Raw genomic sequence first — 13,547 nt, 5'->3', positions numbered from 1 at the left:
ACAGAAATGGTAGTGGTGTACAGCTATATTGGGGAAAAAAGGAGGAAGTAGGAAAAGGAAACTATTACTATTATATAATAGGAGTACATAAGATAAAGAACATTTGATTAGCAGGGATGGATTGAGGTAATAGGTATTCCATGAATCTTGCTTTGATCTGAAACAGAAAAAAGATGATTGAATAGTTATACCCACCCTTCTATTTACTCCTGCCCTCCCTCCCTTCCAACTCTGTATAAAGATGGCAAAATACATTAAACTAAAATGTGAAATAGGAGAAGGGATAGGTACATGGGAGGAGGGGGAGAGAAGGATCTAAGAAGGAAGGCAGAATTAGTAAGATAATAGTTAAAGCAAAACAAAATAAATACAAAAGAGAAGAGCACCAAGGAAACATTAAATGGAAAGGAAGAAAGTAAAAACCTAGCATCAGGGACTGGACAAGATGAAGAAAAGTAGAAAGCGTGGATTCAGAATTTAGAATTATTAATTAGAATTATATATAATTAGAATTAGAAATTCTAAATTTCATTTAGAGATCCTGATTGTCAGGCAAAATCTATGTCTTTTACCACCATTTTATAAAATGAGGGAAGGAAGTAAAAAGAAAAAAGTATGAGAGAACAGACTGGAGGGAAATAACACATTTAACAGTAGGATAAACTTGCTCATCAAATGGAAGAAAAAAGCAGAATAAATTTAAAAACAATCCAGTAATAGTTTACAAGAAACAAACATTCAGGAAGAGTCAGAATTAGAGTCTAAAGCTGAATCTCTTAATTTAGCATTGTATTTTCCCCCAATTATATTTATGAAACATTTTTTTTAATCCATTTTTAAAACTTTGTGTTTCAAATTCTCTCCCTTTATCCCTCCCCACCCCCCTTTAAGAAGGCTAACAATTCAGTATAAGTTATACATGTGTAGTCATGCAAAACATTTCCATATTAGTCGTCTTGTGAAAGAAAACTGACAAAAAAAACCTCAAGAAAAATAAAGTAAAAAAATTATAAGTCCTTCAGAGTTGTCTTGGATCATTGTATTAAAGCAGAATCTTTTTATGCTTCAGCTGACCTCAAAAAAGCATATGTAATCGTTATGATCATAGATAAGGCAGCAGTAAATCAAAGCCCAATTTTAAAAAATAAGCAAATCATGTTATATTTAAAGGCATCGTATATAACCAATTACTATTAGTACTTTATACTATCATATACATTCCACCAAATAGTATTGCATCTAATTATTTATTTATGTATTTATGTATGTATTTATTTATTTATTTAGTGAGGCAATTGGGGTTAAGTGACTTGCCCAGGGTCACACAGCTAGTAAGTGTTAAGTGTCTCAGGCCGGATTTGAACTCAGGTACTCCTGACTCCAGGGCCGGTGCTCTATCCACTGCGCCATCTAGCTGCCCCTGCATCTAATTATTTAAAAGAAAAATTAAGCTACTAGAATAATTATACTAGTGGGAGATCTTGATCCCTTTCAGATCTAAAAAAATCTAGCCAAAAAATTAGCAAGAAAGAAGTTATGGGCCTGAATAGAACTTTAGAAAAATTAGACACGATAGCTCCTTGGCAGTTACTCAGTGGGAGCAGAATCCAAGTTCTATATTTCTTACCTCTATATTTCTTAATTAATTTTCTAATTGTGAATGGCATCTTCACAAAAATTGAGTACCAAAGAGTAGAATTAACAACCTGGAAAAACAAACAAACAAACTTTAACTGATCATACATGTTTGTTGGTGTTTTATTGGGGGGGCGGGGTAGCAAAACCTTAGTAAAATAAACATTTAATTAACCTGATTTTAGAAAAGGGGAAACCCAGGTTGTTCATCTTAAAAATGTAAAAATAGAATTTACAATAAATAAAGAGGAAATTAATAATACTTCACAAAAAGTAAAACATCCAAATTAATGAAAGAAGAAATGGACTATTTTAATAACCCAGTATCATAAAAAGAAATTGTCACAAAAAGAAAGACTCTAATACCAGATGAATTTATAAGCAAATTATAGTAAATATTCAATATGTTCTTGCTACCTATGCACTAAGTAGAGACAAAGCAGAAGAAAAGCGTTGATCAATTTCACTGAGATGCAAAAATTTCCAATAAAATACCAGGCAATAGCCTAAATAACAGATTATACACAGTAACTTTGTGAGATTTATGCAACAATTCATTCAGCATGAGTATTAATCATGTTAATAATATAAATAATTAAAATCACATGATTATTTCAATAAATGCTCAAAAGGTTTTGTACAAAATCCTACACCCATTTCTATTAAAATCACTAGAAAGCATAGAAATAAATAGACTTTCCTTTCGAATAAGAAATACCTATCTAAAACCCAAAGAAAACATATTTAATGGGGAAAAGAGCCATTTCCGAGATTATCTGTAATGTATCAAGAATGCCAATTAACATCACTACTACTTAACTTAGTACTAGAAATGCTGAATGACTATAAAAGTAAGACAAGAAAAAGAAATTGAGGGAAATAAGCTTAATCAAGGAGATAACCAAATTGCTGATTTTTAAAGATGATTTGATTTATTTTTAGAAAACCTCAAAGAATTTACTAAAGAAATAATTGAAATAATTTATCAAAGTTTCAAAATATAAATAATTTCATATAATTCTTAAGTATTTCTCTTAACCATTACAACCCAGCAAGAAAACCTAGAAAGAAAAATTAACTTCCAAGAAGATATAATTAAGGTATTTGCAACTGAATCTACCAAGACACACTCAGGAACAGTAAACATTTTGCAGAAATATGGATCTAAATTATTAGAGAAATATGGATTACATATGGCTAGTTTGAGCCGGTATACCAAAAACCACAATACTACTTAAATCATTTCAGTACTGTACATAGATTTTTGTAAATAGATAATATTGAAATGTGTTTTGTAAAACTACACATACTGATTAATGAGGATTTTTGTTTTCTTTTTAAGTGTTTAATGTAGGGGACCTTAGGAGAGAGCCATAATAAATGCTTGCAAAAACCTGTTTAAATTTTTTTTTTTAATTAGCAGATGGATGAGCAAAGATCAGTTATTTTTGCTCATCTGTCTTCTCATTTTTAAAGTTAACTCACAAAATTTCAAAGGAACCGTTGAAACTGAGTACTTGTTATTAGGGAAACAAAATACTCATCAGCTATACATTTAAATTTACAGTAAATAAGACACATTTGACAATTTTTTTTTTTTGCATTCCATTTCTACAACGACTGATTTTCATGTCTTTATGTATTGACATTTACATTTAACATTTTAAAGTAAATTAGAAAAAGAAGAGGTTGGTAACTGAAAATGCTGTAGCTTTTTTGTTTGTTTGTTTGCAGAGCAATGAGGGTTAAGTGACTTGCCCAAGGTCACACAGCTAGTAAGTGTCAAGTGTCTGAGGCCATATTCGAACTCAGGTCCTCCTGAATCCAGGGCTGGTGCTTTATCCACTGCGCCACCTAGCTGCCCGTAGCTTTTGTTTTATAATAAGCCCTAGTAGTATAATGGTATAGTAATATAGCACCATGTCCTTTTGTGACTTGATGCATAATTATAGAAACACAGAGTCAGAGTAGAACAAAGAACAGTATTAGTTGTATATGTGTGTGTGTTCTAGTAAAATGCATATACTGCCAAATTGATATATTACATTTCATTACTCAAGATTGGTTACAAAAGGGAAAGCTTAGGAAATTGCTTAACATGACCATTGTTTTACAAATAAAAGTTTTCAGAATTGTTTACTTACAAGTTTGTGAGTAATTAAAACCAAAGAACAGATATCTTCAAAATGGAAAAAGTGACAGGAGAAAGAAATTCTTTTTTTTCCTTTTTTTTGATGATAAAGAAATTATTTAAAAATAAGTATAAATTCAGAAATACATAGAAGTTAACCTGGCCAAAGACACACTTATGCAATACTTTTTTTTTTTTTTTTTGGTGAGGCACTTGGGGTTAAGTGACTTGCCCAGGGTCACACAACTAGTAAGTGTCAAGTGTCCGAGGCCAGATTTGAACTCAGGTACTCCTGAATCCAAGGCAGGTGCTTTATCCACTGCGCCACCTAGCTGCCCCTACAATACTTTTTACAGAAACAAATGAAACCTTAAAATAGAGTGGCAAACGATTCTTCGTGATTATGATTCACTAACATATTAAAATTGAATATTCCACCTGATTTATTGAAATATTAAAATCCTCAAGGATAATTACCATATGGAATTAAGCAAAATGCCTGAATTCCGTTGGAGTGTGAGATTAAAATTGGATATTAGATCATAAATCTCCCCTTCTTAACCTTTCCCTTAATTTATCTCCCAGACTAGTAAATGGAAGAAGCTTCTGGTTTTCTAGTTAAAGCTTTTATTGTATGGTAGTCACAAGGTGATGTTGATTAGAACGATAGGAAAGTAGAAATACAATACAAATCGTCTTAAGTCTAGGCTTAGTCTATATTCCATATAAAACTCACCAAAACCCAAGGCCACCTTTGGGGAGAGAGACCGAGTCAAGCCCGTGCTGTTAACCGAGAGCCGGGTAGCGCAGCCAGGAGACCAGTGGAGCAGGAAAAAAAAAGCCCCACTTCCGTTCTCTCCTTGCCTTTTAAGCTCGCACTCCGGAAGTCGAGTTCTCAGCAGGCAATCTGGCTTGCGTCGCAGGCAGACTGGTGTGTGTAGCTCATGCTGTTGGTCTCCTCCCTGAAAGGGTGGTCCTAAAAAAAAAAAAAACTGGCGTCTCTCCATTATCTAACCGACTGTTAAAACTTTTTACCACAGGAGGAATAAAATATCTTCAGTCTTAAGGAAAATAGGGATTAGAAAATCAAGAATGAAGGAATTGTCATTGTCAGTTCAGAGATTATATATTATAAAGCAATATTTATCAGAACTTATTTCTACTAGTTTAAAAAATAATAAAAGTATAATGGCATTATTATTGCAATCATTAGATTATTTATTTATTTATTTATTTATTTTAGTGAGGCAATTGGGGTTAAGTGACTTGCCCAGGGTCACACAGCTAGTAAGTATTAAGTGTCTGAGGCCGGATTTGAACTCAGGTACTCCTGACTCCAGGGCCGGTGCTCTATCTACTGCGCTACCTAGCTGCCCCGCAATCATTAGATTGTAATCTCCTTGAGGGCAGCAACTATTTTTTGCCCTTTTTGTGTCCCCAGTGTTTAGCACAATGCCTGGCATATGCTAGGCGCTTAATAAATGTTTATTAATTCATTGATTACAAGAGCAGAGTAAGCAAGCCAGACACAGCAAATTGTTGAACATAGAAATCTAGTGTTCTGCAAAACCCTGCACACAAGCCCCTCAGATTAGGGCGGGATCGCCTCAGATTAGGGCTTTTATCACAAATTGCCTTGAAAAGTAGGTGATAGTTTGACAACAATTTGATTTAGATCAATAATTTATACCAAATAACACAGGCATTAATCAAATCGATAATTTATACCAAAAGTACCTTTCAGATCTTTTGAAAACAAATTTTCCCTAAGCAATCAAAAAATTGAGTTAGACCAACAAGGACAAGAACATTTTGGTTACACAAAATAAAAAAAGCTTTTCAACAAAATGAATGTAATTTAATAAGTTTTTTATTGATATTTGCCTTTGTATCACCAAAATTTCCTTCTATAGCCTTTCCTTTTCACTCCCAGTGAGTTATCACATGTAGCAATATTTTCATGAGAATAAAAATAGGACAAGATTCAGCACAACTGATCACTGCATTGAAAAAATCTGCAAATATGTATAATGTATCACTTCTGCAAAAGGAGTGGGAGAATATCTTCTCATGGCTCTTCTTTGGAGACATGCTGCTTTATAATTTGGCAACAATGACTTTTTTGTGGTTATTAACATTTATGTCATATTGTTTTCTTAAGTTGTCTTCGCTATTCATCAGTTCATGATGATCTTTTCCATTCTTTTTCATTATATTCCTCATTTCTTATATATAATCTACCATTTGTGTACCAAAATTTGTTTAGTCTTTCCCCAATTACTTGGGATCTACTTTGTTTTGTATTCTTCGCTATTTCAGAAAAATGCTACCATATATTTTTTGTTGTATATAGGGACTTTGAGTCATTGTGGAGCTTTACATAAGTTATATCTTTTGTAAAATGCCTAAGGAAAGTATTTTACTCCCTTCTCTTACCGGTCTGTTAGGGTTACATGAGTTTAAGTATTTAAAGGGACTTTTAAAATGGGCAACATGAATGTAATCAGTAATATTGTAGTAAAATTCCCTTTAGTGATAAGTCTATATAAATGCAGAATGTTCTAACAATTTTGAAATGTTCAATAAATGTCAGTTATTTCACTTCCATAAACATGACTAAATCAATAACTAACATTAATATACTTCTTTAAAGTTTATACAGCATATATATATGATTTTTTTTCCATTTAAGCTTCATGTGACCCGATGAGGTAATTAGTATCAGTGTTTTATTACAATCCCTGTTTTACAGTTGAGAAAATTTAGGCATGGGGAGGTTAGATGACTTATCCATGGTTGATTTTGAATCCAGAATTTCTTGACTCCATGCCCACATGTGCTCCAGTACTTCAAGTTGCCTCCTAGGGAAAAGGACTTTGTTTCAGGTGGCTAGCAACAGCTGAGCCTGTGGCTCAGATCTTAAGATCATAGAATTTAGAGGTAGTATTAAAATTAGATTGCCTGTCTCACACTACATATATGACCTTCATAGCCAATCAATACACACAAAGTAAAGTTAATTACAATACAGTACTCATAAACTAAATAATTGGAGAGGTATACAGTGGTCATAACTGAGCTGTACCAATATTATCAAACTTATACTTTATGGGAACATAAGCTGATCATTTAACAGTTCACTTCCCCTGGTCACACAAAGGTGACTTGTAAATTTTATGCAGTCCTTAAATTGTGAACTCATTATTTTTGGAAGAGACAACTTTTGAACTTGAGCATTAAAATGGAAAGTAATTGGACAGGCAGTTCTTCAGTGAGACATTCTAAATAGAGGATTTCTGCATGACTGCAAGAGAAGGGAGTTGGAAGGCTGTCATCATGGTTAAACAGTGGTGAGACAATAGCGTCATTAAAGTTGCAAGTTACAAAATAAACACAAACATCAATAGCTTTTCAAACAGTTTTAAAAATCCAGTAGGGAAATCCCATTCAAAGCAACTACAAAATTAATAAAATTAAGTGAATCCTCATGAAATGTTGAACAACATTTCACAGCTTATAGTGAAAACTAAAAGTCTGAATATGTATGACTTGATCTTGAAAAATGAAATCTTTATGAACATATTGTATAAATATTTATTAAATACTTACTCTGTTCCCAGTACTGGAGTTTAACAAAGAATCAAATGAAGATGATATTGCCCTCACGAAGTTTACATTTTATCAGATTAGATTTTTTATTGTATCTTATGTAATAAAATTTAGGTTCTAATTGTAACCTACACTATTATAAAAATGAAATGAATCGAGTATTTTGGGGGATGGCATATGGTTTTTCCAACACAGTTGTAAGTAACACAATAACACATTTTACTTCAGCTTTGAATTTGTTGCAAGATCGTACATAGGGACATTTATGCAAAAATTCTCAGAGATTACATACATTTTCTTAAAGAGTCTCTCAAATTTTTTTTTTTAAATTTTTGAATCATTCTGCTTTGAAGCCCAGTTGGCAATCAGTGACTGACAGGCTTTGGCAGGGTTGGAGGGGTGTGGTGGTGGTGGTGGTGGTGGTGGTGGTGGTGGTGGTGGTGGTAACAGACAGTATTAACTGGTGTTAAGTGTAGAAGGGTAATTGAATGGTATATTGACTAATATTTACAAGTGTTCAGTACATTCATAAATGTTTTAGCATTATCACAGCTTTACTAAGCAACTTCTGATGGGTAGGTATCTTGAATAGAAAGCCTGAGTCAGAAAGACTTTTCCAGTCTCTCCCTTTATTGACTTTGATCCTGGGGAAATCATTTTACCCCATAGCACCCCAGGTGTCTCCCTTGAGATGGTAAGTTACAGTAGAATTGCTGTTGTGGGTTCGTAGTAAGAGGAGTTTGCTTAATTCAGTGTTTTACATCATTGAAATCAGAGGTAGAAGCCAAAACAAAATAGTTTCAAAATCTCTTAAAAGATTTTCAAATAATTAATACTCAGATAATGAGGATCCCTGTATGTCATGTTCCAGCCCTTCTTAAATTTTCATTCTTGTTGTATATTTTCTTCAGTGCTTTTTGGAATAATAAATTGTTTCCTCCTGTTTGTGAGCTTTTTTCGTTACATTTCTAGGTGAGTTAAGTTTAGAGTTCCTCTTTTCAGCCTGTGGATTCCGTCAATTGATACTCTCACATGTATTTCCCCTGTTTCTAGGTAATTTTGTTGAATGATTTACAGAAGTATGGTATTCAGACTCTCTGGTACTTGATATTTTTCTAGGGAGACCAGTAATTTTCAGATTATTGCTTTAGTTCTAAAACTTTAGCTATTTTATACATTGTCAATTTTCATTAGTCTTTAATTTTTCCTTAAGTAATATTATTCCTAATCTTATTGTTTCAGATCTCTTTGTTCTGCTAATGTGATTCTAAACAGTTCTGGATGTTCTTCCCATATGATCATTATCACTTCTGAAATTTCATTTACCATTTTACTTTTTCCAGGAGATTTTTTCCACTCTCTTTATCCTATTTTATACTATAATGGGGCCTTTTTGTATTTACCTGTTTGTATTGTTTTAGTTTTCCTTCAAATATTTTCCTGTGAGAGTCCTCATTTAGCTTTTTTTCCCCTTTTTTTCCTGTCGTTTGTCATATTTGATAAAGTTTTTAGGTAGCATAGTTACTTACTCATAACCACTCTCTTTTCTAAAAGTCTTGCCCAGAAGTTCTACTTCCTAAATGTCTCTGATACTTTTAGGGCTTCTTGATTTACAGGTATAATAAGCCTATAAAGTTTTGCCATAGTGGATATTTTTTGATCATTAAATGTACTATAGAATTCCCCAAATGCAATGCAATGTAATTTCCTTTTCATTTCTGACCTACTTAATTTTTATTCTCTCTCCCTCTCTCTCACTCCCTCACTTTCTCTTTCTTCCCTACTTTGGATTTCTTATACTATGGACACTGAATTTTTTAGTATGATTGTTTAATCCAATTAATTATCATTACTTTGAATTTCATTAAAGAAGCTCTAGTGTTCTGGAACAGTGTTATTTCTTCTGGGGAGGAGATAGTATGTAGAGACTATTTCTTTTTCTTTTCTTTTCTTTTTTTTTTTTTAAAGTGAGGCAATTGGGATTAAGTGACTTGCCCAGGGTCACACAGCTAGTAAGTGTTAAGTGTGTGAGGCCGGATTTGAACTCAGGTACTCCTGACTCCAGGGCCGGTACTCTATCCACTGTGACACCTTAGCTGCCCTGAGACTATTTCAGTAGAAAAATCTTCATTTCATTTGAGACATTTAAGACACCTCTTGAAAATACCTTTCTTGAATTTAAATCTCCTTATTTACCTTTGCCATTACTGAGCCTTGTATGATTTGGATTAATATGTGAATAGTACCATGGCTAAGAAAGACCATTTTAGCCAGTTGTTGGGTTTGGTCTCTAATGAAAAGATTGACACAATAGAAGTGAATTGATTCAACAATTCTGGAGAGCAATTTGGAACTGCCCCCAAAAGGCTATGATAGGACTCTGCATACCCTTTGACCCAGTAATACCATGACTAGATCTGTATCCCAGAGATCGTAAAAAAGGGAAAAGGACCCACATGTATAAAAATTTATAGCAACTCTCTTTGGAGATGACAAAGCATTGGAAATCGAGAGAATGCCCATCAATTGGGGAATGGCTGAAGAAGTTGTGGTATATGAATGTAATGGAATACTATTGTGCTTTAAGAAATGATGAACAAGCAGATTTCAGAAAAACCTGGAAAGACTTAAGCGGACTGATGCTAAGTGAAGTGAGCAGAACCAGGAGAACATTGTACACAGTAACAGCAACACTATGTGATGATCAATTGTGATGGACTTAGGTCTTCTCAGCAATACAGTGATCCAAGACAATTCCAAAGAACTCATACTGGAAAATGTTCTCCACATCCAGAAAAAAGAAACGTGGATTCTGAATGCAGATTGAACCATACTATTTCTACTTTTTTTTTCTTTTGGAGGGTTTTCCCCTTTTGTTTTGATTCTTTTTTCACAACATCACTAATGCAGAAATATGTTTAATGTGATTGTACATATATAACCTATATCAGATTGCTTTCTGTTTTGGAAGGGGGGGTAAGGGAGGGAGGAAAAAAAAATTGGAACTAAAAATCTTATGAAAACAAATGTTGAAAACTATCTTTACATGTAACTGAAAATAGTAAAATACTTTTATATTTTTAAAAAACAACAAACAGCAATAGAGGTTAATTTCCCCAACTAGGTATCATTCTCTTTCTTTAGTTTTACACATTTGCTGCTTTACGTTTATGGAGGAATATATATATATAATATTAATATAATACCAGCATGGTTTTATAAGTATATTATATTAATTTTTCTAATATAATTATGTTATTAATATATTAGCATTATAAAATATTAATTAAACGGGTTATATAATGATATATTATGTATATTAAATATATTAATGAAACCATACTGATCTGGGCCATTACACAATTATTACCTTATTTCATTTGACCCTCACTGAATATTTATGATCTTTTTACTGTAGGATAGGATTTTAGTGGAGGAAATTATTAGTAATAGGATTTTTAAAAATCTACAGCACTGTGGTTTTCACCTCCTAAAATCTTCTGTAGTATAGTTTCACTTAAATGTTGGGCATAGCAAATACTATTCTGAATTTTATCACTAAATACATGGTTATAAAAAATGATGAAAGTGTCATCTTGTAACTTGTCTATTTTAGTCATTTGTGTATTTAGGATGTGTATACTTTGATTATATGTAGTCTTAGAATGCTTTAAAGTAGTTTGACTTTTTGGTTATTTTGTAGTGTTTTTGTCCTCATATAATTTAATGCAGTTAACATCATCTAAAGTGCCCAGATGATGATCATCTTCAAGATTGCACTTTAGAAAAGAAGATATTACTATAAGTTTCTGATATGGTGAGGTTTGTGAAGATTTTGTAAAGAAAGGGACAAATAGGCATGCAGGATCTTTATGGTTGTGGCATTGGTTCTAGAAATTGAAAAGCAACCAATAATTTTTGTTTCCTTAATCCTTAAATAATGATGGAACATATGTTACATTTTCAATTTAGTTTTTTAAATAAAATTTTTAAACATCCTAAAATAGTTTTCTCTTTAGTTATTGTGTTCTTTAGTGACTATGAAGTGATTACTTTGAGTTCTGAATGTTTTCTATTTATGTGTTTTTAAATCTAGAACCAAGATTTCCTTTTGCACACCCCTCTTGGAAATAGTGGATCACAACAAGAATCAGTAGGAGGAGGGAGAATTACTGTTGGAGCACAGACGGTACCCTCTGCAGATCTCAGTAATTCCACACCTTCAGATATAGCATGTAATTGTGAGGCATGTAATGAACGAAGGTGAGAAATTTCTCAATTTTCTTTGGTTGCTTATCACTTATGGAGTGGTTTCAACTCAAAAAGAGCTGAGAGAAACTCATACATGATCCACCATTGGAAAATAAAATGTTGTTAGGTTGTTATGTTCATAGGAAGCTAACCATTCTCTACCTCACCAAAACATCTGGTGGTGCCAATACTAAACATGTATTAGAGGACATAAAAAAGTGTTGGTTTTGACAGCCATTTAAAAAATACCATTGGCAAATATCTTTTTAGCTCTTATTATCTTCCTAGTGCTGAGTAAGTAATTTTTAAAACATAAGATATTGTCTTCACAAAATATAGACTTTCCCATAAAGAGTTTTAAAACTAAGCCATTATTTGGTGCTAAAAATAATAAGAGCAATAGAGAAGAATAAAGTCTTACAACAGGAGTGGGCTCCTAATGGAATTGTGCTTATCCCACTTACAATCATTGTCATGGCTTTAGAAATTTCTTGGGATAGACAGTTTTGTGACCTCTTAAAATACATATTTTTTCATTCCTTATCCTTCATTAATGAATTCTTCCTAATGTCCAAGTGAAATCCTATTTGTTGACTTAAGTTTCCTAATTTTGTCCATGCTATCACCTCCTAAAATGTTGGTCACTGGCAATACTTTTAATAACTTCATGTATTCACATCAGTTTGTTTAAGCTCTGTGTTACGTGTTAAATGCTTTACCAAGTTCTCTAGGTGTAAGGGCAAAAATCAAATGTTCTCTATCCTTAATCAAATACAGAACCTTTTGTTTTTCTTTTTTCCATAACATAGGACTTTTTTAACCTTTGTTCAAACTCGTTAATCATTAAGATTTTTAATAAGTATAGCAACTTCTGATTATCTACTTTGGAGCCTCATTGGGTGGGTCCAAGAGACAAAGAAAGCATTTTAATTCATTATATTTTTCCATTTCTGCCCTTCAATATCATATGAGCTACTGGTACTACATTAGTCAATATGGTATAATAAGTGTTTTGTGTGATTCTAATGTTTAACAGAGAAATTTCAGCAGAGACTGAACGAGAATCCCAGCAGCTTCAGAATTACTGGTCAGAAGTACGATATATGGTTAGATGTATATATCGTCAAGCTGGAACCCCTTTGGCAGATGACCAAGACCAGTCTCTAGTTCCTGATAAGGAGGGTATGAAAGAGCTCGTGGATAGGTATGTATTCTTTCCCTTCCCATTTTGTCTCACAAAACAAGCTGTTGTCCTACTGGGCAATCCTTTCTTATACCTAATTAAGCTGATTCATATGGTATTCAGCATAAGAACCTCTTATCTTCATTACCCCTCCATTCTTATTGGGTATTTATTATTGCTAGTCTATGATACACATTATCTTACACAAAATAAGTGTTCTGTACTTGTATTAGTGTTGGAATTTATTATTTTAAAATACTTTCAGTGCTATACCAAAAGTCTGAAACACAAACCCAACTGAAAGTGTACCTGTGCACAGTTTTGTTCTGTTGTTTTTGTTTTTAACTAAAAATGTCCATTTAAGGCCTTTTGTACATATAAATACATATAAAGGTAGACTGAATCTTGACTAGTGCATTCATTCTGAGCAAACACATTTTTGGAAGACAAGCTAAAAGGTAAAGAACTCGGTCAAATGAGGTAGTTATGGTAAATGACTTTTGAAACTACAAGTTCTGTATAAATGTGCTCTGCTTTTAATATTATCATCTCTCACTTCTTATATTCTTAAAAACTATCATTGTTATTGGGGATTTTTGTTATATCTAGAGGTAGGGAACCAGGAGAAAAAGAGGCAAAGACAGCTATCTTGCCTCACTTTTCTAAGCAGCAACTCTAGTTCCTTCATTCAGTTTTCATATGGCATGAATTACATACAGTTTAGAAGAGAAGAAGTTT

General features: G+C 32.9%; 1 protein-coding gene across 3 annotated transcripts in view; it reads left to right on the top strand.

Annotated features, from left to right (window-relative positions):
* FAM193A (family with sequence similarity 193 member A) overlaps positions 1–13,547 on the top strand; it is a 203,630-nt gene that overhangs the window by 97,284 nt on the left and 92,799 nt on the right. For all 3 annotated transcript variants that reach the window (XR_006353604.1, XM_043971749.1, XM_043971748.1), the window contains exons 4-5: positions 11,472–11,638; positions 12,663–12,830. Coding sequence is in view for 2 of the 3 variants with exons in the window: in XM_043971749.1 (XP_043827684.1) it covers positions 11,472–11,638; positions 12,663–12,830 (335 nt within the window). In the remaining variant the exon portion in view is untranslated. The remainder of the gene's footprint in view (positions 1–11,471; positions 11,639–12,662; positions 12,831–13,547) is intronic.

The sequence above is a fragment of the Dromiciops gliroides genome, chromosome 6 (assembly GCF_019393635.1).
Source record: "Dromiciops gliroides isolate mDroGli1 chromosome 6, mDroGli1.pri, whole genome shotgun sequence".
Lineage (NCBI taxonomy): Eukaryota > Metazoa > Chordata > Mammalia > Microbiotheria > Microbiotheriidae > Dromiciops > Dromiciops gliroides.
Note: the sequence above shows the minus strand (reverse complement) of the source record. Positions and strands in the feature narration are given on the sequence as shown.